The sequence below is a fragment of the Cyprinodon tularosa genome, unplaced genomic scaffold (assembly GCF_016077235.1).
Source record: "Cyprinodon tularosa strain WSP-4 unplaced genomic scaffold, ASM1607723v1 ctg1157, whole genome shotgun sequence".
NCBI lineage: Eukaryota > Metazoa > Chordata > Actinopteri > Cyprinodontiformes > Cyprinodontidae > Cyprinodon > Cyprinodon tularosa.
Window position 1 is genome coordinate 103,584 of NW_024037956.1, and position 24,825 is coordinate 128,408.

Genomic DNA, 24,825 nt, shown 5'->3' on the forward strand with positions numbered 1-24,825 from the left:
TGATGGAGAATATTGACAGACAAAAATTTGTTTTTTTCATCTAAATGCAAAATGTTTACATATTTTTTTTCAATCTTGGTATAATTCCTTCTCTAAGTGGGTCGCTCTGTCAGCTAAAGGAACATTTTTTTGTGGCCCTATACTCCAGTTAACGATTAATCAATTACTAAATTAGTTGACGAATATTTAAATAATCGATTAATAATATTAATTGTTTCAGCCCTAGATAAAGTACATGAAATGGGCTACACAGTGTAACTACAGCCCGTATGTACAACTTGTATAGTGAAGTTAATATTTTACATGCTCAATGTCAGTTCCTCTTATAGTTCCAGTGCACATGTCAATACAATACATTTATTTGCAGTCCCTTGAATGTATTATTTTGAATGATACAGAGAGAGCATATTACATAAAAAAATAAGAGTGGGGTTTACCTCTGTTTACCTCTGCACAATTCTAGATCTTCAAGAGAAAACACAAGATAAACCCACATATACATATATTTAGACTATATTTGGTTGAATAGAAACACATTTACCTACTGTCTTAGTTGCTGGTAAGTTTAAATGCAAATGTTTTCAAAGTCGAAAAAAGTCCTAATTCCACATTCGTCAGACCCAGTGATGCTTTAAACATTGATGAACAGCATCTAGTGAGTGCAGTCCTTATAAGATTTGTATTAATGTAGCAAGAAATGCTGCTGTTCTCTTTAGACGAAATGTGCCAAATGCTCACATTAAGCATAAAAAAGACCATGCATATTTTTATATAGGACCAATGACATCAGACCAATGAAACTGAAAACCAATAGTTGATATCAAATCTACGCCCTTGAAAAGGGGTCCTCCAGCAGTCTAATCCTATAGCAGGAAATACACTCTGTTGTTTTAGAGCAGTCTTACAAAAAGAATGTTCAGGGTTGTTCACAATCTTCTTCAGTTAATAAAGAAGTTAAATCATCTTGAGATTCTAAAAGAATTCCCTAAGCTTAACTTGTTGATGCTATCTAAGTCATTTGCAACGATATTGTTACCCCAGAAGTTGTCGGCAGAAAAGATAACATTTTCCACAACAGATCTATTTAACAAATATGCACCATCTTGCAGCAAGCACTAAAGCACCATAGCTCCCTCTTTCCTATAGATAGCCTCACACTTTCTTCTCCAGTTCACTATGCTGTCCAGGTGAACACAGTTCCCCTGTAAGGTTAAAAGTGTTTGATTTAAATTTTTATAGTTTTTCTTTTGAAATCTGTAATTATTTCTCTTATCTTCTTCACATTTAGCTCAGATGATTCTTTCAAAACAACAACATAAGGCGGTCCACTAGCTCTTACTGTTCAGTTTGTGGTCCATCTTTGATACACCCAATGACTGCAGATTCCTCCAAGTATTTTAGCAGAGGAGTTCTTCTTAAATCGGAGCTCTGAAATATAAACTGTAAAAAGAAATGTTGAGATTGCAGTCCTCTGCAGTGCATCCTTGCTGCTCACCACCTGGTTAGATGTACAACAATTCAGTCTCACAGACCGGTCTGTTTGTCACGTCTCTTTGATCAAGGCAATTGCTAAAGCGTCCACTTAAGTCCTTTAGAAAACAAGCTGAATCCTGTTGAATGTGCTGAGAAATCAAAGAAAGTGGTTCCTGTGCTACAGTATCTATATAACAGCTGGTTTGTTGTAGTAGTTGTATGATGGCATGCTCAACTCCAACTTTAGTTGCATAAGCTACATGCAGAGAGTCCTAATCAATTTTAACTGATTGTCAAATATAATAAAGAAGAAAAGGATGGAAATTAAACTTTACTGATCTCACAATGGAGGAATTAACTCTGCATTTAACCCCTTTTGGGAAGCAGTGGGCTGCCACAGTTGGCTGCCATTATGCAGTGCTTGCAAACTTCTCAGAGCACAACCGTATTGCTCTAACCTCTAGGCCAGCTCTCCCCACTATCCCTGATATGTTGGCACAAAAAATTATGCTAAATTATCAACTTTATCCTCCAAGATTTATTATATGGATCTAGCTCAAACTTTAAGTGATTTAGTGAAATCCATCCATCCATCCATCCATCCATCCATCCATCCATCCATCCATCCATCCATCCATCCATCCATCCATCCATCCATCCATCCAATTTTGTTGAGCTAACATTACAAACTTAAGCATGCCTCCAGTCATTTTCTCAGAATGTCTTCACAACAGAAATGCAAGGAAACTGGTTATTTGTATTTGTTACACTCCAAGTATTACCACAGGTGGTTTGTCTCTCACTGTCCATAGATAGTGAGTCAATCAGCCTGGACAAACAAGAGAGTGTTTTAGTCTACACCAAATTGTTGCTTAATAATAATAATAATAATAATAAATCCAATTTTGTACCGCACTTTTCATTAAGAAAAATCTCAAAGTGCTACACAGTGCAAATAAAATCAAAGATAAAAATCAACCATAAAAATCATGTGGTCAATAAAATCATTAGACTAGCTTAGACTGATTATACAGCACCTTTGAAGAAGCCAGAGCTTTAATTTCTCACCTCAATCACCAGAGCCTATTATCTGCTTCTGAATCAAGACTTTAGTGTCATCCTCTTTTAATTAGCGTGACAAATGGCACAATGAGTCTCAGCTGTTTTTAATCCTTGATGGCACTGTGGGGTAGGGAGCTTTCATTGTATTCGACATCACTGAGGTATTTTTTTTTCTTTTTAGTCACTGCTCTCATGCTTAGAAGTACCACAGTGTACCAATCACAGCTACATTTTCTCACTTCTGACCTGTTGTCACCTGCAACACCTGTGACTCAGCAGAGCTGACTTAGCAACCTGGGTTAGAAAGTTCATCTTGGAGAGGATCCTGGGCAGAGTTTTTATTTCAGTCTGCACATTTGTTTTGTTACGTTGTTAGTTTTTCAGAAATATGAATGTTTGTCTTCTTTTAGCTTTAGGGGTATCTATCATGTTTATTTATTTAAACCCAAGGGAAAAGTATTTCTAATTAGATTATTTATGTCTAAATGAATGGTCCAGCTAAATGCTTGCAAATTCATTTGACCCAGGTAGAATGTAAGTTGTTCCCACGGCTACTAAAAGCCAATTGTTCCTGGGTTTAAACAGGTTTTTTGCCATTGGGCAAAGGGTTTTACAGACAGCATGCATCAGTCAGTCAGTGGCTCAATACTGAGCCCCTCAAACACACCTCTGTGGGGACATGAATGACAGAGGTTTAGACCTTAAGATGAATAGTGATGAACTCTGTCACTAGTAAGCCAGCCATCCATTGTTAACATAAATTTTTGTTTATCTTGATTTTAAATAACAGTGGTCAAAGTGGATGAGATGATAAAAAATGTTTGCAACCTCTTGTAAAAATGACTACCCAAAAGTTTTGATGCAAGTTTTTGGCTTAGGAGCATCAGAAGGCTCAGAACGTTGGACCTAGAATTCAGACGAGACAGACAGTAATAACTTTAAAGGCGTTTATCAAAAATAGCGTGCGGCTGCTCGTCAGCTGAATTGGGCTCACTGTAAATGCTGCAGGGATGGAGACTCTGGTCATTGACTTTAGAAATTAAAACAGGAAACGACAATGACCATGATATTCACCAACCTGGCAAAGTTCAGTAAGAACTCAGAAAAAGGAATAAAGTCCAGAGGAGCAGAACTCTGCAGTTTGCAATTGAGCCCGTACCAGAGATCCAGAAGAGAAGAGGAGCAGCGACCAGCAGCAGCCAGAGCACGCATCGGAACCAAGAAATCCAGAAGGATGATCCAAGTCATGGTCAGAAGACAGATCCAGGGTCGACAACAGGTAACATCCAGGTAACAGTCGTGAAACACAGGAGAGCCAAAAACAGAGCAGAACAGGGGCGGCCAAAACTCAGACATCCAGGGGCAGAAACAGGTGCGGACCAGGCAAAACAAACACATACAGAAACGCTAGAAGCTCGAATAATCTGGCTTATATCTATTTTTACAATCAAACCTTTGAGGTGTTTAGTTTGTTGGCATGGGGAGCTTTTGGGCTGCACAATTTACTGTACACAATGCTTTCAAATGTGGTTTTATTAAGTGGTAGCTGTAAAAGCCGCTGAAAGCATTGTACATATTATTCCGCCATGTTCCCACAAGTAGAGAAAATTATATTGCTGTCACCAAATCAACTCTCTTCCTCTTGCCGCTTTGTGGTCACTGCTGGCTTAAAAACATGCCGGTGGTGGAGAGGGCTGTTGCAGTGTGGCCTTCAGCACATCAATGCAGTGAAAACTAAGAAACTCCCTAAACCTGGAAAAGGTAACAGGCCTTTCAGTACCAATTTATATGTTATACCTAGGTTGAAAAGTGGTAATTTTGTCTGTAATAGTGTGACAACCTGCTTGTTGCACAGAGCTGGCTGCACCGTTATTCATAAATCCTCCTGCTTCTTCACAGCTCAAGACACGCCTTCTTTACGCCCATTGAACACATGCACTTACCTGATTGGTCCGCTGTTCAATCTGACTCATAGCTCCAGTTTGAAAATGTCAGTGTCTCAGCAGACAGCGTAACAGAAACAACTGCTGCTACTACGTCTGCATATTCCGTTCTGTCGACCAGTAACAAACTCTGTCCGAGGCCGTTTAATCCCTCGTGCTTTCAGTATTTTGCCTGTTCTGGATACCACCGATCATTAACAAAAAGGACAAAACCAAACAAACCAACTCCATTCTGTGCTCCTGCCGTGCCGACGTGTCATCACAATTACCCGGAAGCCAGTGACGTCACAGTTAAAGATCCTCCGTAAGTGCTACACTTACTGAAAATATAAAATCAAATTAATAATTTTGCCCCTTTACAAAAAATAAAATAAATTTTAAATATGCAGTATTCATCTTGTGAAACCAACAACAGAAAACCTGTTCCAGCTCCTGCCTCTGAACAAGATTTGTTTTTCATCTGACCTGTAAGTCCATTGTATGTACAGGTGCTGGTCATAAAATTAGAATATCATGAAAAAATAGATTGATTTCAGTAATTCCATTTAAAAAGTGAAACTTGTATATTATATTCATACATTACATACAAACTCATATATTTCAGATGTTTATTTTGTTTAATTTTGATGATTACAAATGACAACAAATGAAAATCTCAAATTCATCATATCAGAAAATTAGAATATTACTGAAGACCAATAAAAACAAAGGATTTATAGAAATGTTGGCCAACTGAAAAGTATGAACATGAAAAGTATGAGCATGTACAGCACTCAGTATTTAGTTGGGCCTCCTTTGGCCTGTATTACTGCAGCAATGCGGCGTGGCATGGAGTCGATCAGTCTGTGGCACTGCTCAGGTGTTATGATAGCCCAGGTTGCTCTAATAGTGGCTTTTAGCTCTTCTGAATTGTTGGGTCTGGTGTATTGCATCTTCTTCTTCACAATACCCCATAGATTTTCTATGGGGTTAAGGTCAGGAGAGTTTGCTGGCCAATTAAGAACAGGGATACCATGGTCCTTCAACCAGGTACTGGTAGCTTTGGCACTGTGTGCAGGTGCCAAGTCCTGTTGGAAAATGAAATCTGCATCTCCAAAAAGTTGGTCAGCTGCAGGAAGCATGAAGTGCTCTAAAACTTCCTGGTATGTGGCTGCGTTGACCCTGGACCTCAGAAAACACAATGGACCAACACCAGCAGATGACATGGCACCCCAAACCATCACTGACTGTGGAAACTTTACACTGGACTTCAAGCAACGTGGATGAAGTGCCTCTCTTCTTTTCCTCCAGACTCTGGGACCTTGATTTCCAAAGGAAATGCAAAATTTACTTTCATCAGAGAACATGACTTTGGACCACTCACCAGCAGTCCAGTCCTGTTTCTCTTTAGCCCAGGCAAGACGCTTCTGACGCTGTCTGTGGTTCAAGAGTGGCTTGACACAAGGAATGCGACAGCAGAAACCCATGTCTTTCATACGTCTGTGTGTGGTGGTTCTTGAAGCACTCACTCCAGCTGCAGTCCACTCTTTGTGAATCTCCCCCACGTTTTTGAATGGGTTTTGTTTCACAATCCTCTCCAGGGTGCGGTTATCTCTCTTGCTTGTACACTTTTTTCGACCACATCTTTTCCTTCCCTTCGCCTCTCTATTAATGTGCTTGGACACTGAGCTCTGTGAACAGCCAGCCTCTTTAGCGATGACCTTTTGTGTCTTGCCCTCCTTGTGCAAGGTGTCGATGGTTGTCTTTTGGACAACTGTCAAGTCAGCAGTCTTCCCCATGATTGTGTAGCCTATAGAACTAGACTGAAAGACCATTTAAAGGCTTTTGCAGGTGGTTTGAGTTAATTAGCTGATTAGAGTGTGGCACCAGGGGCCATCAATTTTGAACCTTTTCACAATATTCTAATTTTCTGATATGATGAATTTGAGATTTTCATTTGTTGTCATTTGTAATCATCAAAATTAAACAAAATAAACATCTGAAATATATGAGTTTGTATGTAATGTATGAATATAATATACAAGTTTCACTTTTTAAATGGAATTACTGAAATCAATCTACTTTTTCATGATATTCTAATTTTATGACCAGCACCTGTATGTTTGTTTGTGCTGTTTTTTATGCAATTGTAGGACTTTTGTTGTGTATAGGCTCTTATGTTTTTTTTCTCTTATTCACAGCTCTTGCTGTGTGGCAATTTATATTGGAGCCATTCTACCTTGGATTATAATGGACATTTATTTTGTGGGGAAGAATTTTGTGATAATTTTTTGACGGCTATATATTTATTTATTTTTTTCTTTTTGAAATATAAGGACTGTTAAGCCTAATTTTTTGTTGGTCTATTTGTGAAGAGTTTTTCGTTCTTTATTTGTAAGGGTCTACACACAAGTGTATGGTCCTTGTGTGACTGGTTTAAAAAAAAAAATATATCTACAATTATCCTACTTGTCAGGAGGGATACCTGACTGGCACCGCTAAACCAGTGACAAACACCCAGTAAAAAAAAAAAAAACTAAAACTAAAATAATTAACCTTGTAAAACCGTCACAATATATATATATTTTTTTAGGATTTGCTAATGATCTTACTATCCTTTATGTTCCTTTTTAATATCTCTCCTTTTGTCTATAAGGATCATATGACACTGTTGTAGAAGCTCTGAAGGATCCACTCATCTTGGCCAAGGTGCAGCTCTACATGGATATTTGCAGGACCTTCACTCCTGTCCTGCATAAGTATCAAACAGATGAGCCTGTGATTCCAATATTCTCCAAAAAATTTGTCTCTCTTGATCAAGTTAATGATAAAAACATTATGTGTACTACGGACATTATTACATTAGTTTTGCAGTCACAACTGATTAGAGCAACCTGATTTGTGAAATCTTGATGCAGTTTATCATAGGCCATAATTTAACTGTATTTCATTATCATGATAAATATGCTACATATAACTTGAATAGTGTTTGAGAAGGTCTATTGACAGTGTCTTCTTAGATGCTTCATTAACAGAGCATTGCTACATGAAATCACTCCAATGCAGTTGACAAGATCGGATGTCACAGACAAAAGTAATTGACTGCAGCTGAGATATTGTTAAAGGCTTGAGTGCTGAACTTCTCCTCATGTTAGTCTGATCATTTAAAATTTCAATTTCTTTTTTAAATGATTAAGATACAAGCACTATAGATTTTAAATAATGTGTCTTATATTCCCTGCATATTTCACCAAGAGCACAAAGCTCCAAGTCCTTGAGTTTAGGACTAACTGTAAACAGGGACTCTATGTATTGTTGAGGAAAGTGCAGAAGAAGAGCTCTTTCAAGTATCCAACGATTAGACATATGGCATGTCAGGATACTACAGTCATGCCAGACAACTGCAGAGGCCAAATAAAGGGTCTCATTTGGAGGTTTCTGAGGGAAAAACAGCTAGGCAGTGATTCTGCTGGTATGAATAGAAAAAGGCAAAACAGACTTCACCTTTTATCTGTCTATTATTGATACACAGTATTTAGTTCAATATTGTAATCTGTATTGTTGCAATGTAGTCTAATGATTACTGAATTGAAAGCATACTACAGGGATAGGCAAACTTTTTCTTTCTATCGAGTGAGCCATTATCCACTATAAAAAAAGTTTAGATTATGACACAAAATAAAAAATAAAAAACTCTAACATACCTGGAATTTTATTCGATTTCTATATAATTGATCCAGTCAGTTTAAAGATATTTTTCTGTCCCAAAAAGCAGATTTCAAAAACATTGCACTAGGAAGAGAGAGTAATTTTTGGTGACATCTGTAGGTGGACACCACTTAAACGGCAAGAAATCTGGCCATGCAATAATTGAAAACTCCCATTAAAATGCCCACGTTCAAGCATTTTTATCACAGGGCATCACCAGATATTTGTGTGTGTACTGTATATACATATATACATATAAATGTAATTTCCTTTTTTTATCTGTCTTGTTAGGTGATGTCATTCTTTAAGAGTTTGATACTGTCCTGTCCCATGAGAGCAAGATTAAGGACTTCCACTGCTTCTGTGCAGACGCACAAGTCCCGGAAAGAAAGGCAGTGGATTATTACTTCATAAACTAAAGAAAGCTCTAATAAAAAAGTCTGAATAAAGAAGCAGGCGGGTAGGCTGAAGAAGCAGAAGGAAAAGCAGGAAGCAAGATGGTTCAGCTCCTCTCAAATACCAACATCCTAACAAGAGGCAGCAAGGAGAAGAGGGCTGAGATTGAGTTAATAAGGAGATTGTAGCAAAAGGAGAATAACTAAGAAATTGGCTGAGATAATTCTGTTCTTCTGTTTATACACTCCTCAACACAGTTCTTTGTGTAATTGGCAACTGAAAATAAAAAGGTCTTAAAATGTCCTAAATGTTAACATTTTGAAACTTGTAGGAAGCGTGCAAGAAGAGTGTTTGGTAATTAGAGCCGTGACAGAGCTGCAACAGTATAGGAAGAATTCTCACTTTACCTGATGCTAGCTCTGGGTTTCAGCTCACTCAGCATGGCCAGATATTTGCTGAGCTGCAGTAGTAGCCCTGGCTTCTTGCCTACTGTCAACAAGTCATTTACCAGGATAAGCAAAGGAATTTTCCACAGCAAGCTGCTAAAAGGGCTGGGATAAAGATGTCTTCACTCAAGCATTATTTGTGACTCATTTCTGCAACAAGCCAAATGCTCATATAAACAGGACCAGACCCATATTCTAAGTTGTTTTATGTTTATTTCCTTTAGAAATGGATAAAGAAAAAGTTAATATAGTAATGCAGATTATGTCAGGTACATTCACCTTGTAATGATGATGACAGATGAGATTTAGTCCATTAGGCCAACGTAATGAATAAATACAAAGGTCTCTTAATTTTCCAGTTTAAACTTGCAATTATGTCAGACTGAATTGAGTTAAAGATTTAAAATCATTTGTCAAGAGCTTTTGCTATTTTTTTTATTTTGTACTCTAATCTCAAAGAATGGTTAAGAGGAATATCAGGCATAGATATCAGACTTATGTAGTCTTTTGCAAGATTACCTAATTTTAAGCGATTTAGAAAGACATCTATCAGGAGGAAATCAACACCAGATGTCCAAAAATTTATTTAGCCCTTACAGAAACACATCACAGAGCCACTATCCTGCCCATACCAAAGCTAATAAGGATACTTGTCCAATTTGATAGGGATCAGAGAGGCAATGCAGGTAAAGCTGCTTCTGAGACAGAAAAGAAACCTCTTTCTTTCTATTGCAGGTAACTCGTGGTAAAATTTTCATATATACACTACTCCAAAAATTAAAGTATGGCATCAAGTTAATTAAACTTCTGGGATATTGATTTGCTCAGGTAAGCAGCAGAGGGGGTTGTTAATCAGTTTCAGCTGTTTTGGTGTTAATGAAATTAACAGGTGCATTAGAGGGGCAACAACGATACGACCATCAAAACAGGAATGGTTTTACAGGTGGAGGGCACTGACATTTTTTCCCCTCCTCATCTTTTCTGACTATTTTTCACCAGTTTTGCATTTGGCTAGGGTCACTGTCTGTGTACTGTCTGGGTACTGTTAGAATGAGGCGCTATCTGGACCCTACAGAGGTTGCACAGGCAGTCTAACTCCTCTAGGATGACACATCAATACATGCCATTGCTGGAAGGTCTGCTGTGTCTCCCAGCACAATCGCAACAGCATGGAGGAGATTCCAGAAGACAGGCAGTTACTCCAGAAAAGCTGGACATGGCCATAGAAGGTCTACAACCCATCAGTAGGACCAGTATCTGCTCCTTTGTGCAAGGAGGAGCAGGAGGAGCACTGCCAGAGCCCTACAAAATGGCCTCCAGCAGGCCACTGGTGGGAATGTCTCCGACCAAACAATCAGAAACCGACTTCACGAGGGTGGCCTGAGGGCCCGATGTCCTCTAGTGGGCCCTGCACTCACTGCCCGGCACCGTGGAGCTCGATTGGCATTTGCCACAGAACACTGGAATTGGCAAGTCTTCCACTGGCGCCCTGTGCTTTTCACAGATGAGAGCAGGTTCACCCTGAGCACATGTGACAGACATGAAATGGTCTGGGTAAGCCGTGGCGAACGTTATGCTGCCTATAACATTGTTCAGCATGACCGGTTTGGTGGTGGGTCAGTGATGGTCTTTGGAGGCATATCCATGAAGGGACACACAGACCTATACAGGCTAGACAAAGGCACCCTGACTGCCATTATGTATTGGGATGAAATCCTTTCACCCATTGTGAGACCCTTTGCTGGTGCAGTGGGTCCTGGGTTCTTCCTGGTGCACGACAATGCCCAGCCTCATGTGGCGAGAGTATGCAGGTAGTTCCGGGAGGATGAAGGAATTGACACCATTGATTGGCCCCCACGCTCGCCTGACCTAAATCCAATAGAACACCTCTGGGACATTATGTTTCAATCCATCCGACGCTGCCAGGTTGCACCTCAGACTTTCCAGGAGCTCAGTGATGCCCTGGTCCAGATCTGGGAGGAGATACTGTACAGCAAAATGTACTACCCTGTACTATATATATATATATATATATATATATATATATATATATATATATATATATATATATATATATATATATATATATATATATATATATATATATATATATATATATATACATACCCAGAAATCTTACATTATGCTGAACAATTTCTCTTTGGAATTGGGGAAATGTTTAATGATTTACTAAGCTTCTTGGTTTAGGCATTTTTGGCCATAGTATGTGTTTTTATTGACATTATTTATGGTATTCTTGCTGTTTTGCATAGCAGGTAATCTCTAGCAAACCTTGGCTTTTAAAACACTTGGAGAACTGATAACTAAAAGGTGGAAATATTTTCAATTGAACATATAGGTTAGGCCGTGTTTAATTAGTTTATATCTTTATGTTTTTCATAACAGGTAACAGATGTTTTAACAGTAAATTTTAGTTTAGCTAAAAAAGAAAGATACTTTTTTGTTTTTCTTAAATTTTGAGATTCCTTGTCTGTTTTTTTAACTGCATCACCTTTTTTGAATTTGCTATGAAATCTTGTATTTGCATGGCATTTGCACCCCTCAGCCACTATATATACGATTATTTTATCTAACAGCGTATTTTAGACTGCCTAAAATGAGATCTGAAATAAGTAAAATAAGTTTCTAACAAAAAATAACATGTACATTTTAGTTTAGCAGGCTTATATAACCGGAGGAGAGTTTTCAGTAGCCAAACCTTCCATGATAGCTTTGTCATAGGTTTTCACACAACTTCATGCACAGCATGTGTTGTATGTGTTCATCAGAGATTTATTTTAACCTGGAATCAGGGTGAGAACTACAGAAAGGAAAGGTCATCTTTGTCATTTTCGTTTTTGCTGATTTCATAATGACCTCTTTTTCTCAGTTGTCAATGCTACATGGATCTGGACATCTGCAATATCTGACAAAAAGGAAATCAATTTTGAGAGGATAAAAGTCTTGCAGAGTGACTATCATTAACAGACACTGTCTCTTTTTCCATGAAGTCTACTGATAATTAGCACTGCTCTTTCTCTGTATTCACACATTGGCTCTGTCATGGTTAGACTGACAGGATAACACCTGGGCTTTTTATTCAATCTGTCTCATTAACACCTAATTCGCTTGTGCCATAAAACACCTTTTCATGTTTAATAAATTCACTTTCTTGATGCATTAAATGTGTAATTACTGTGACCTAAAATAATCAAAAAATATTTACAGTGACATGCAAAAATAAAAACACTTATTGAATTTTTTCTAAAACATATCACATTATAACCATAATCTCAAGCATATTTCATAAACAATTATTTGAAAAAAACTAATACAAACTAGTGTATAATAGTAATGTGAAAACATTTATTTTTCTTCTATAAACTAAAAAAAAATCTACAGAATGTTTGGTGCATTTGTATTCAGACCCCTGAATCCACCTAAATCTAATCCTTGCTAGATACTCCAATGTCTCCCCATTCTTTTTTAGCAAAATTGTTCTAATCTGGTCAGATAGTAAGTAGAACATCTATCAAACATCAAATTAAATCTTGCAACAGATCCTCAATTGGGTGTACTTGTCTTGATTAGTCATTCTACTATGAATATGCAGTGTTCTAAATAATTCCAATGTAGCTTTGGCCTCTGTGTTAAGATGTATTGTCTTGTTGAGAGGTAAACCCCACTCACAGGTTTATTAGCATTCCTACCAGATTTCCATCAGGCACCGGCATTTTTTTACTCCATCCATTCTACCCTCATCTCTGCTCTTCTTACCTGTTCAGATCACTGAAACAATTATGCAGGATAGTCCTGCCACAACCATGTTTAAAGGTAGAAGAAATGTGTTAAGGGTTTTAATTCTATGCCAAATGATGGTTTGCGTCTCATCAAATTTGACCAGAACACCTTCTTCCACATGGCTTTTAGAAAACAGCAGACTTCATATGGCTTTTTTCTTTATTCGCTCCAGTTAAAACTGAAAGTGAGGAATCTATGAATAATATCTGTCTTGCTATCAGATTAATCCAACTGGACTGTTGATTCCTGCAGTCCCTAATCTCCAATTAACATCCCTTGATTTATTTTAATATGATACCACATAAGGAAATAAGATACAAACTTTTTGTTTTTTTTTCTTTTTAATATTTATTTTGTGTTAGAATTTAAATAACTTTGAGGGAATCACTTTGCACCTTCTTTGAAGGTGCCAACACATTAGTACCAAGTTTAGGGCATGCAAGCCTTCTGAAGATCAGGGACTTCATCTTTAAAATTCTAGCATCTTCTTAAGCTTAAAATCTAATTGAAAAGCAATTAAATCAGTCTCGTACATTAGAACAGATGAATATATGACCAGCAGTGAAGGGATCATAGATATCAATTGACATTTACCAGCAAACCTAACTTTAAATCAATGCCGTCCTTTTTTGTAGATGAGTATATCACCAACTCTATTCACAGCAGGTTCACTGAAAAAAATCTGTTGTCTTGAATAAAACAAACTTCATGAAACCTATTGCACTTCCATACAACCTTTATTTTTTTCATTTTTCTTGGCTCCTTGCTGAGAACTTTCACACTTCTCACATTGCAAACCAAGAGAGAGTGCGATCTTGTTGCTGTCAGCAATCTCAGCTTCCCCTCTTTGTCAGCTCCTGGCAGCTGTAATTTTAAAGTGCAATCGATGCATCCCGCATTCACTTAGTTCACCTTAATTTTTTTCCCCTTCAGATTTAGCCCAGTAAGTCTTTTTATTTCACTCATTAATAACCCTGTTCAAGTTTTTATCTGTTTGTACCTTCTGCTCAGTGTGTTTGTCATTTCCTATCAACCAAACAGTCCGTTGATACCTCTCTCTCTCTTACTTGAAGACATGATTACCTCTACCAAAAATTTGCAGGAAGCTCACATCCTTCTGAGATTTTCCCCTGTTGTGTGCAGACCGCATCAAATCACTTGTTCAATAAATCCCTATGGCCTTCTCTCTGATCATATTTCGAGAGTGAAAATCAAGAAAGTGTACAGTTGAAAGTCATGGATGCCTCATTTACCAAACCAATTCGCAGAGCCCTGACACTGCAGATATTTAAACTCGTTCATATTTGCCTCTCCCAAGTGTAGCAGTCAGCACATTCTGCTTGCAGAGAGAAGAAAAACACAACAAAAGCAGACAGACAGCGGCATGTTGCCACAGCATGGCTCAATCGAGGAAAGGAAGTGTTTTAAGTGTGTGTCCCCATTCTGTTACAGCGAGTGAAGCATTCTGTTAAAAAGTGAATTAAAATCCAAGGAGCATATAAATCCCTCCCTCATCTCTGTACTAAGCCACATTTTAATGATATTCTTTTGCATCTTTCTGAAGTGGTGATTCAATCTTTTATACCTTAACAGTGTCATGAAAAAGTATTCACAGAACGTGAACTCTTTCACAATTTTTCATACTACTACTACTACTAATAATAATAATAGAATATCACAGTATATTGTAATTTTAATTAATAAACCAACAGAAATAAAATAATGTTTGTGACCTATGAATCTCTTACAGCCTATAATTCAGACCTAAAGTCCATCAAAAAATCTTAGATTAAGCTCATATTGTTTACAGATGTTAAATGTTAATTTTAAGTTAGCATTAGCTATTTAGCACAGTGCAATGGACTCCCATTTAAAAATTAATATAATCCACATCTTTTAGATCTTTATATGAAAAAAATCAAAAATGTAAATCCAAATATCATAGATCACTCTGTGCTGGTCTGTCAAATAAAGTTCCAGTAAAATATAATAAGGTTTGCGGTTTTAGTTTGATAAAATGCAAAACAATTCAAAGGTCAAGGTGTATGAACACCTTTGCAAGGATGCCATATATGTTTTTCCCTTCAGCTAAATGGCTGCTTCACTAATAGTCTGATCTCATCAAACCAACTGGTAGCTGCAGTCGTCATACATGACAAGTTGGACAAATGATGCCATTTATCAAATGAAAATCAAGATAAAAAAATCAGAGCCATTTGAGTAGTGCTCTATCATGGAGTTACCAATCAGTGATGGTCGTAATGTTCTTGTCTTTTCCCGCTTTCCGAGTTGAGATGACAAAAAGATCACGTTAATGAATTCCTCCTACGTGCTGCTATAATGTGGTGTCATCTGTTTCTGCGATATTGCCTTTCCGACAACGGCTCCCATCAGCCAGTGGACAAATCTCCCCGACATACCGCGAGGATCTAATGATGTTCCTCTTCCTCAGCAGCTGTCGTATTACATTCCATTGCTCAAGGCATGACTGATTGTATCTTTTTTTACAGGTTCAATTGAGTATTTAAAGGTCAACCCATGTTCTCCGGAGAGTATGAATTGCATAAATGATTGCTAAATGTCAAAGCCAACTGATCAGACTTTCTAATCAGCCAATATGAATCTTGATAGTACTTTCCATGTTTTGGGGTTTAATAAAATATTTTACTAAAGTCCTTACCTTGACGTTTCTATGCCCTTTTATTCATTTTAGTTCTAATTTACATTGATATTTCATTAAAATTGATGAAACCCTAACCAAATTATTTAAGGCTGTCAGACATACTTGTTCACACCTTTACTGGGGTGACATTGCATCATTCATCCCCAAGAAGGTGTTATGGAAAGTTATAATCTATGCTCTGATACAGGAAACGACACATCAAAAATTTACCTGAACCAATTACTCACTTCAACATTTAGAAACTAGAATAAACAAATAACTGATGACACCAGTGAATTATGAGGGTGGGGTGGGGCAGACAGTCCAGAGTTTTTATAGGGTTGTCCAATGCAATTTAACAATGTAAATGGCAATGATAAGATGCAATGTTTTTACTGACCCAGGCTTTAATGGCAAAATAGTGGGAAATGCATGTAATGAATTAATGCTTAAACATCAATCAAACAAGAGGATGAAGCTAAGCTCTTTTGTTGGAAAATGTAACACTGAGCACCATCCTCGATCTGTCATAGAGCCTTATATTGCGTCCTGTTATATAATTACAGTTATTAATACTGTAGACATAAAATGGTACATGTATGTCTGGAAATATAATATATAATTTTTATTATTCTTTCAATAACATTACATGATACATGCATTGTTCGGAAACATAAAAGACTGATTAATTAATGGCACACTATTTATTGGTTTCTATAGTTCATTTCTTTTGAATAATGCACATTCAAACAGCCAAGAGCTGTATGTTTAGAATCTGCACAGAAAAAAATGGAAGAGGATGAGCTGCCTCTATATTTACAAATTTTTATTGGTGCCACTAAATGCATTTTATACGACGGTGTATTTGGGCCACAAAAAAAAAAATGGAATTAAAAGTTTTGAGTTTAAAGACATTTTTACGGGAATAAACACACAATTTTACCTATAAAAACACAAATTTATAAAATTAAAACATACAAATATGAGAGAAAAAGTAGCAAATTAGCTAGATTTTAAAATGTACATTTGTTTAACAATGCAAGATTATTATACACATTAAAATATGCTACATAAATCGCATGCAATTAATTAATTGGGGGCTTAAATGATGGAATGAGAAAGTACTATGTTCTCCTCATGTAAGCTTGTAAGTAAAAATGAATGATATTATAAACATGCAAATTTATTAATTTGCATTAATTATTTGTTCAAGGAGACAGAAGCACACATACAAAAACAAGCAGAGATACAAAAAGCAACTGTCTGCAAGCTCCACTGACGGCCCAGTCCAGGAGCTGCCACAAATCCAGGCAGACGAGCTCTGAGTCAGCTCCCTTGTCAAAGGATAAAGAGAGCACATCCAGCCAGTCACAGTCAGAGAAACAGGACCACACTGAAAAACAGGCAGATCTTGAACATCTATAAACTAAATCATAGATCTGATATAAGATGGAGCTTGGCCATTTAAGGCTTTATGTGAGAAGGGCTAAACTAACTCAGGGTCAGGTTGGGAGCAGGTGTGGACAAAGGAACTAGAAGGGAGCTAGGGGAAAAGACTGACACAAGAGGGCAACAGAGGGAACAAGAAATACATAACAACTCAAATACAATCAAATATAACCCGTATAGCAAAAAAATTGAAAGAAAAAAAATGAAAACTGAGTTTCCAACCTCATGCTAGATCAATTCAGATACAAGTATTTAACTCTTGAGTTTGTTAAAACAACTTAGTGAAACAGGCCTCCTGTGTGGGGATTGAATGAGGCAGATTAAGGTCATTTGTTGCCTTTCTGCCAATGCCTTGCTGTGTCTGCTGCATATGCCCAAAAGTATTTTGTTATGTGAGTTTGAAGTGTTTTTTTTTTTCTTTGAATAACAGTCAGGTTATAATGAAGCCGTTCTCTATAACTTTTGGAGAGTGCTTCTCTACCAGCCTGAATAACACACAGTTTGTAATCTGAGCAATCATGTTGCAAATTATATTAGTAGTAGGTTCACGGTATGCATTTTTCTACACAAAGTTTTGTGTAGATCCAGGGCCAGTTGACTAAGATAAAAGTGTAGAGAGCATGCAAAAATGCTGCATGTGAGCTGACTTTGGATCAGATAAACATCAAACCACAACCAAAATATGAATCAAAAATCATCAACACTACTTGCATTGAGATGGGGGTGGGGTGGGGGCATAAGGGGGAATAGCTGTTTTCAGAGGTGTCTTAAGACCCCCATACTCCCACCCCCATCCTGCCTCCGTTGACTGGCATTTTAAAATAGGGTCTTTTAACATGAATCAACTAGTGCAGCAGACCTTAACAGTAGCAAAGGACTGTCATACTGTGTTGTATAAATGTATTAACAGGATTAGCCATCTAACAGATAACTTTGGTGTTCACTTTTTTGAACACCAAAGTCAAATCATTTAACATATATCCAATATAACTCCTGTTTTGTTTTGTTTTTTTCGAATTATAAATAATGGCTCCCATGGTAAAAATAATTGCCCACTGAACCTAATAAAATAGCTGGGGCATCCTTTCAAGCAACAACTACTACATATCTATTGTTTGGAATAACTTGCAGTGACTCTTTTACATCACTGTAGATTAAGCCCCCACTTTTTTTGCACAATTGCTTTAATTTAAACACATTCTGTGGGGTTTTGAGAATTAAAAAGCTTCTTTGAGACATGTCGCAGCAAAGAAATCTAATCTTAGTTAACCTATAGTTCTCCAAAACTGCTAAGTATTTTATATTATAAAAATATTTCTGAAAAGGACTGTAGCAACTCTCTGTGCAACTTTATGAAGGATCTAAAAAATCTTTTAATTATTCTAACAACCTAATTATCAAATTGGAATGCACAAACCTTAATCAGTAATAGACTGTTGATTGTTTATTTTCTATATTTTATTTCAAAAAGTAAAAAACAAAAAAAAGGAAAATTAAAAAATAGAGGACCGCTCTCATAAATGCAGATGAAAGTCAAACATTAAACAAGTGTTGCTGTTAGCCTGTGGAAAACCCTGAGAACAAAAGCATGAGCATCCATCAGGCTGCCACTGAACAGAGCTCCCCCTGGGGAGCAATAGCAAACAGGCCTCTCTTCTTTCCATCTCTGCCGCAGAGCTTACTACAGAATAAGGATAAGCCCTTCTTGCTATTCCACTCTGTATGCAGAGAAAATAATTACATGTCTTTCTTGCTCTAAGAAAATAGCGAGAAAGATTTTGTGAGATTCACTTGCCACCTGATGTTGCTGTGTTAAGAGAGACAAAGTACCGGAACGCAACTCTGACCTTGCTGCCAGTGATCTCTAGAGCTCTGTCATGTTTTTTAGACAGTGAGATACGCTACATTCATGGCACAATGTCGCAGGCTAATTGTAGATTTGGATCTTAAACCTGACCGAATGACACATAGAGCTAGGAATACCAATTAAGCAAGCCAGTGAGGTTTGTGCACAAAGTCAGCATTCACTGAGCAGCTGCTTGAATCTGTGTTTGTTTACACGATGAATAAGTCATGAATGGTGAATTATCTGGGTGGTTACACTACGAAAGCAGTGCAGGGGCTATGGGATAGTGGTAAGGGAATATGGGACCTTTTGACTTCTTATTCCAACAGCTAACGAACAAGTGGTCAATTTTTAACATAAACATACAAGTTTGACACACTTAAGGGACGCATTCTTCGATGAAGTAATATGAACTCAAAAGGAGATATATATTTCTCTTTACATTCTTTTGTTTTTACATTTGTGTTCGAGCTTTGAAATTGCATCATTCAAACCCAAGTACCTGTTATGGAGTGTGCCCTGATATAGGACATGAAACATCATATAACCTAAAAAAAGGACTTAATTCTACATTTGGAAACCAGTCAAATATCTAGAGTAGATATTTGCTCGTATCCAATGGTTGTACCAATGATTTGCATGTCAATTATAAAAATTATATAAATCAGAAAGAAGAAATAAGCAAGCACAAGGCACTAATTCATTAGATGATTTATAGCAGTATCCAGTGCCCATATTCACACAGCACCTAGTGATGTCATTTAAAGACTTTTACGTTTTTTTTTTAAAGATTAAAGTTATTAAAGACACCCCTTAGGCCTTAGTTGACCTCCTAGTGTAAAAACATGTTGGGAATATTCAGGAGGACTTTTAGTGAACATAATAGAAACAAATAAAAAGCTGTTTAGTCAGTTTTCTCCCTAAACAGTGGATAAGGATAACCCGGGGGTCAGCAACCTGAGGCTCCAGAGCTGCATGCGGTTCTTTAGCGCCTCCCGCCACTCCAGCTCACTGGAGCTTTTTCAAAATGAATGAAAATGCAAATATAGTGTGTAGGAGAACAAAAAAAAAGGATTATTTATGTTTTACAATGCTGTAAAATTTTGTATAATTGATCAATTTCAACTGTAATTTTAAACATTCCTATCAACAAAGATTTGTGTTATACCCTGTGAAACACGTTTCAGCGTGACCCGGTGCCAGGTAGGTGGCTGTAGTAAACAAACCGGTGGGTGCACTGTAATGAAATTATATCGGCTTATTTTTGTTTACATAGCCTACTTACCTTATCATAAGCAGAGATGGGAAGTAACGAAGTACAAATACTTCGTTACTGTACTCAAGTAGATTTTTCTGATATTTTTACTTTACTTTACTACTTATTTTTATGGCGACTTTTTACTTCTACTCCTTACATTTTTACACAAATATCTGTACTTTCTACTCCTTACATTTTAAAAATTGGCTCGTTATCTTAGTTTTTAATCATTTCAATGGAGTTACCGTTATTGTTTTTCACGTCATCTACATTGAATCTGCGGATTCATCTTGTAGTGGTGCGTGAAAAACGCACCACTACAAGATGAATCCGCAGATTCGGCGGTATTCATTCGCGGCAAATCATTGCAGCTTGGTGGCGGTAGAGGTAGCGTTAGCCTTAGCATAAGCGTTAGCATAGAAGTATGGACGACGAGAGGATGGAAAGTGAAAACAACGGAGATCCCAGAGATTCGGCAGAAAAGCAGCAAGACATTCCCGATCACCCTTGGCCTTATCTGAAAGAGATGTTTGACATAGTAGGCATCAAGAATGACTCCTGGCGAATGTGCTGCAAATTGTGCCAACCAAAACACCATGAACTGCTGGCTTTCAAGAATTCACCATCGAATTTGAAAAAGCATATAGAGGTAAATGCATATTTTTGTTGTTATCAAAAGCTATTTGTTGTTTGTTGTCTTTATTAAGTGTACGTTAATGGTCAGTTATATTTGTCCTCCTGCTAGCTTACAATTACCATGACTTGATTCTCTAGCATTTTGCTAGCAAGTAACTCAAGTGACGTTGGGTTAGCAAGCTTTCACTTTATTTGAAATTCTAATACTAGCTGGCTGATACAATATCTGTATGTCGACCTGCTCAAAATGGACGCTAACATTTTTTACACAACTATGAATGCTGAGACAAGAACGTTGAGACATAAAGAAGAAGCCCCGGTTAAACACAATAAAACAAGCCTCATCACTTTTACAAACCACCCTGTTTGTTTGTGGCTAGCTGTAGCAAGAGGCGAGGAAAAGAAGGAAAGCTTACTTGTTTTTCGATTATGGCTGTTATTCTCCTGTCGTTTAGCTGTCTTTTTTTGGAGACCACTTAAGTTAACGTTACTCGGTCTTGTCTTAAATGGACTTTATTTTTGGCTGATGTTTTTTGACGTTAATGTCTCAAACATCCCAGACATTAAATTACTCATGTTTTTAATTCAAGACTTTACTTTCTATGGGGCCAAAATTGTTGCTTTATTATTTACAAATGTGTGTGGAGAGTTGTATATCTGTATCTGGATTTGTGCGTGTGCAGGGGGATTTGAAAATGTGTAAATGAAACTGTAAATGTGTGAGGAGATTTGTGTGTCTGTACAACAATCTGCAAATGTGCAAAACTACTTGTGTGTGTGTAATCTGGTTTGCAAATGTGTAAAAAATCCACAAATCTGTATTAAGATCTACAAATATGTACTAAGATTTGTAAATGTGTAAAAAATCCACAAATCTGTATTACAGATTTTACAGATACAAATCCTTTTACACATTTGTGCATCTCACACGGCAGAAGTGTAGCAAAAATCACGAGTGTAAAGAGAGCCAACCGAGAAACTGCTGGACTTGTAACCAATGATGTGTCTGTATTACTGGGTGTTGAAGCGAAAATACTTCGGACACAGTGTCTCTGTGTGTGCTTACAGATTGTTCTACACATTTGCAAATCTTAGTACAGATTTGTAAATCTGAATACAGATTTGTAAATCTCAGTACATATTTGTAGATCTGAATACAGATTTGTGGATTTTTTACACATTTACAAATCTCAGTACATATTTGTAGATCTTAATACAGATTTGTGGATTTTTTACACATTTGCAAACCAGATTACACACACACAAGTAGTTTTGCACCTTTGCAGATTGTTGTACAGACACACAAATCTCCTCACACATTTACAGTTTCATTTACACATTTTCAAATCCCCCTGCACACGCACAAATCGAGATACAGATATACAACTCTCCACACACATTTATAAATAATAAAGCAACAATTTTGGCCCCATACGTTTCTTTCAAACTGTGTGTGAGCTGGTTAAGGGATGTGGTAAACACAAGTTAAGACAGTTAAGAAATGTTACATTTGTATTCTATGACCTCTGCTTGCACTCCCCAGATCAGTCAGCCAGTCACTAGAATCAAGGATGACATCAGTCCAAAGTTAGACTTTACTAGTCATAAATAATTTGCAGGTTCACACAAAAGAAAAAAGTAGTAATAGCTGTCATACAGTTGCTATACCAGTGCTTTACCCATTCAGAGGTAGAGGCTACATTTACAGTGTATTGACATGTTAAGAAATAATTATGGGCTATGTATACTGTGATATTTTGTTAGTTTTAATCATGCCAAGATATTGGTTTTAAGCCATGGTGCCTAATGTTTCAAATTTCATAGTAAGTTACATCAGCCAGTCTTGGCTATATCACTGAACAATTTGTTTTGTGTGTTTGTATTTTCACTCACAGAGAATGCATGTCAATCATATGGAGAGATACAGAAAGCTCACTTCAGCTGTTCAGAAAAGAAAGTCAACCACGAATGCAGGCCCATCACCCAAACAACCAAAGTTATGGGAAGCCAAGAGAGTGTCACAGGTCAGTGTGGAAAAAGGAATAATTGACTTCGTCATTCAAGGGCTACACCCACTAAGTGTAGTTGAGCAGCAGGGATTCAGAGACCTTCTGCTTCTCCTCCAGCCCAATCTAACAATTATGTCTCGTGGCACTCTTAAAAACAAAGTGGAGAAAGCAACACAAGAAATGAAAAATAATCTGAAATTGGCTTTGAAGAAAGTTGAGGTTATTGCAACCACCGCAGATTGCTGGACCACACACCGACGGGGTTTTATAGGTGTCACTGCGCATTGGATAGATAGTGCAACTCTGCAGAGGCGCTGTGCTGCCCTAGCCTGCAAGCATCTAAAAGGGTCGCATACATGTGGAGTACAACATCCGAGACAAGATTGTTTGCACAACAACTGACAATGGTTCAAATTTCATAAAGGCCTTTAGAGTCTATGGTGAGCTGGATGAAAATAACAATCCAGATACTGCACTTCAGGGTGCAAGGGAAAGTATGGGAGGAGAGAGTGATGAAGAAGAGGGGGGAGATATCACAGGTGTCGAGTTTGTTGAAGCCGGGACAATATTGGATGAAGATAATGGCTTGGAATAACAGCTGCCAAAGCACCAACGTTGTGCATGCCACCTTCTCAACCTGATCTCCACTGCTGATGCCTTGAAAGCAAATGAAAATCCAGTGTACAAGCGTCTGTCTCGTTCAGCATTCTCCAAATGTTCAAGTCTGTGGAGCAAAAGCTCAAGATCTACCACAGCTGCTGAAATCATAGAAGATAACTGCAAACTTCAGCTCCTGAGGCCAAATGAGACACGGTGGAACTCCCTTTTCTTTGCCGTGGAGAGGATTGTGAGAATCCTAAAGGAACAAGGAGGAGCAATCACAGCTGTCTGCAGCGCGCTAAAGATACCTATGTATGTACTTGCCAATTTTATTTATAGATTTATTGACTGCAATATGAGGTAGCTTCATATTTAGTTAATGTCTTGCAGTTAAGGATGGGTTTAAAATTTCCTAATGAATACTTTGATTCCCACTATGAATAAAATTCTATATTAATAATTAATTGTTTTTGTTTTTATTGTCAGGCTCACTCCTGTTGAGCTTGCTTTTTTGGCAGAGTATACCAAGACTATGAGCCCAATTGCAAAGGCGCTTGATGTTCTCCAGGGAGAGGCCAATGTACAGATGGGATGGTTGGTACCTACAATAACACTACTCCAGGAGAAGCTCCAGCACCTCTGCATTTCCTCCAAGTCCTGTCGGCCTTTGATTGAAGCACTTCTAGCAGGCCTTAAAAAACGTTTTGGACAGATGCTTACAGATCCAGAGCTAATTGCCGCTGCCATTCTTGTCCCCAAATTCAAGACCTGCTGGACAAGTGATGAATGTATCCTAAAACTGGGTATGTCTTGCAATGCTTACTTTACACTTAGAATAGTTCAAAGTCCAGCATTTGAAGTATCCCTAACTTAGTGCAAACAAAATGACAATATTTATGTAATCATTATATTTTTTGTTCAAAATAATGTTATAAACCGTCTTAGAGTGTTGACATCCAATTTGATTTTGTGTTTCATAGGCCTTGACTACATCAAAAGTCACCTGAAGGAACAAGTTGTGGTGAATGAAGGTGATACATCCCATTCCTCGTAGGAGGAGGACTTTTTTTCAGCACTCAAGCACTCTAGTTCCCAAGAAAATACCAAACAGCTGGAAATGTACCTGGGGTGCCCAGGTGATACAATGGATGTACTGAAGTCTTTCCCAGCAGTATGCCACCTGTCATTGAGGCTTAACACGGCATTACCTGCCTCTGCTGCCTGCGAGAGACTGTTCAGCACTGCAGGCCTGATTTTTACACCAAAAAGGGCCCGTGTTGATGCCATGAACTTTGAGAACCAGCTTCTTTTGAAGCTAAACAGAGATTTCTGGTAGTTTGGGATTCTTTCTCTGTATCATGCAAACACACATTTACACTGATACCCACACACACACACTAACACAGATGCTAAAAAAAGATTCTGTTTGTTATGTTGCCTTAGAAGTTTTTCCACATGTTTTGGGACTTGGATGTTCACCCAACATCAAGCACGCACAGACCTTGAGCTATACTGTACATTTGATCACTTGCGTTCTCTCGCTCAGATTTTTCTTTA

General features: G+C 37.6%; 1 protein-coding gene across 1 annotated transcript; it reads left to right on the plus strand.

Moving 5' to 3' along the window:
• The first annotated feature begins 20,435 nt into the window (after nt 1-20,435).
• On the plus strand, nt 20,436-24,322 carry LOC119797476. The gene is made up of 5 exons (XM_038306559.1): nt 20,436-20,672; nt 22,555-22,939; nt 23,373-23,580; nt 23,755-24,071; nt 24,249-24,322. Exons 1-5 carry the CDS (start codon nt 20,448-20,450, stop codon nt 24,320-24,322), a joined length of 1,209 nt encoding a protein of 402 aa, XP_038162487.1. The 5' UTR covers nt 20,436-20,447.
• Nucleotides 24,323-24,825: the final 503 nt, after the last annotated feature.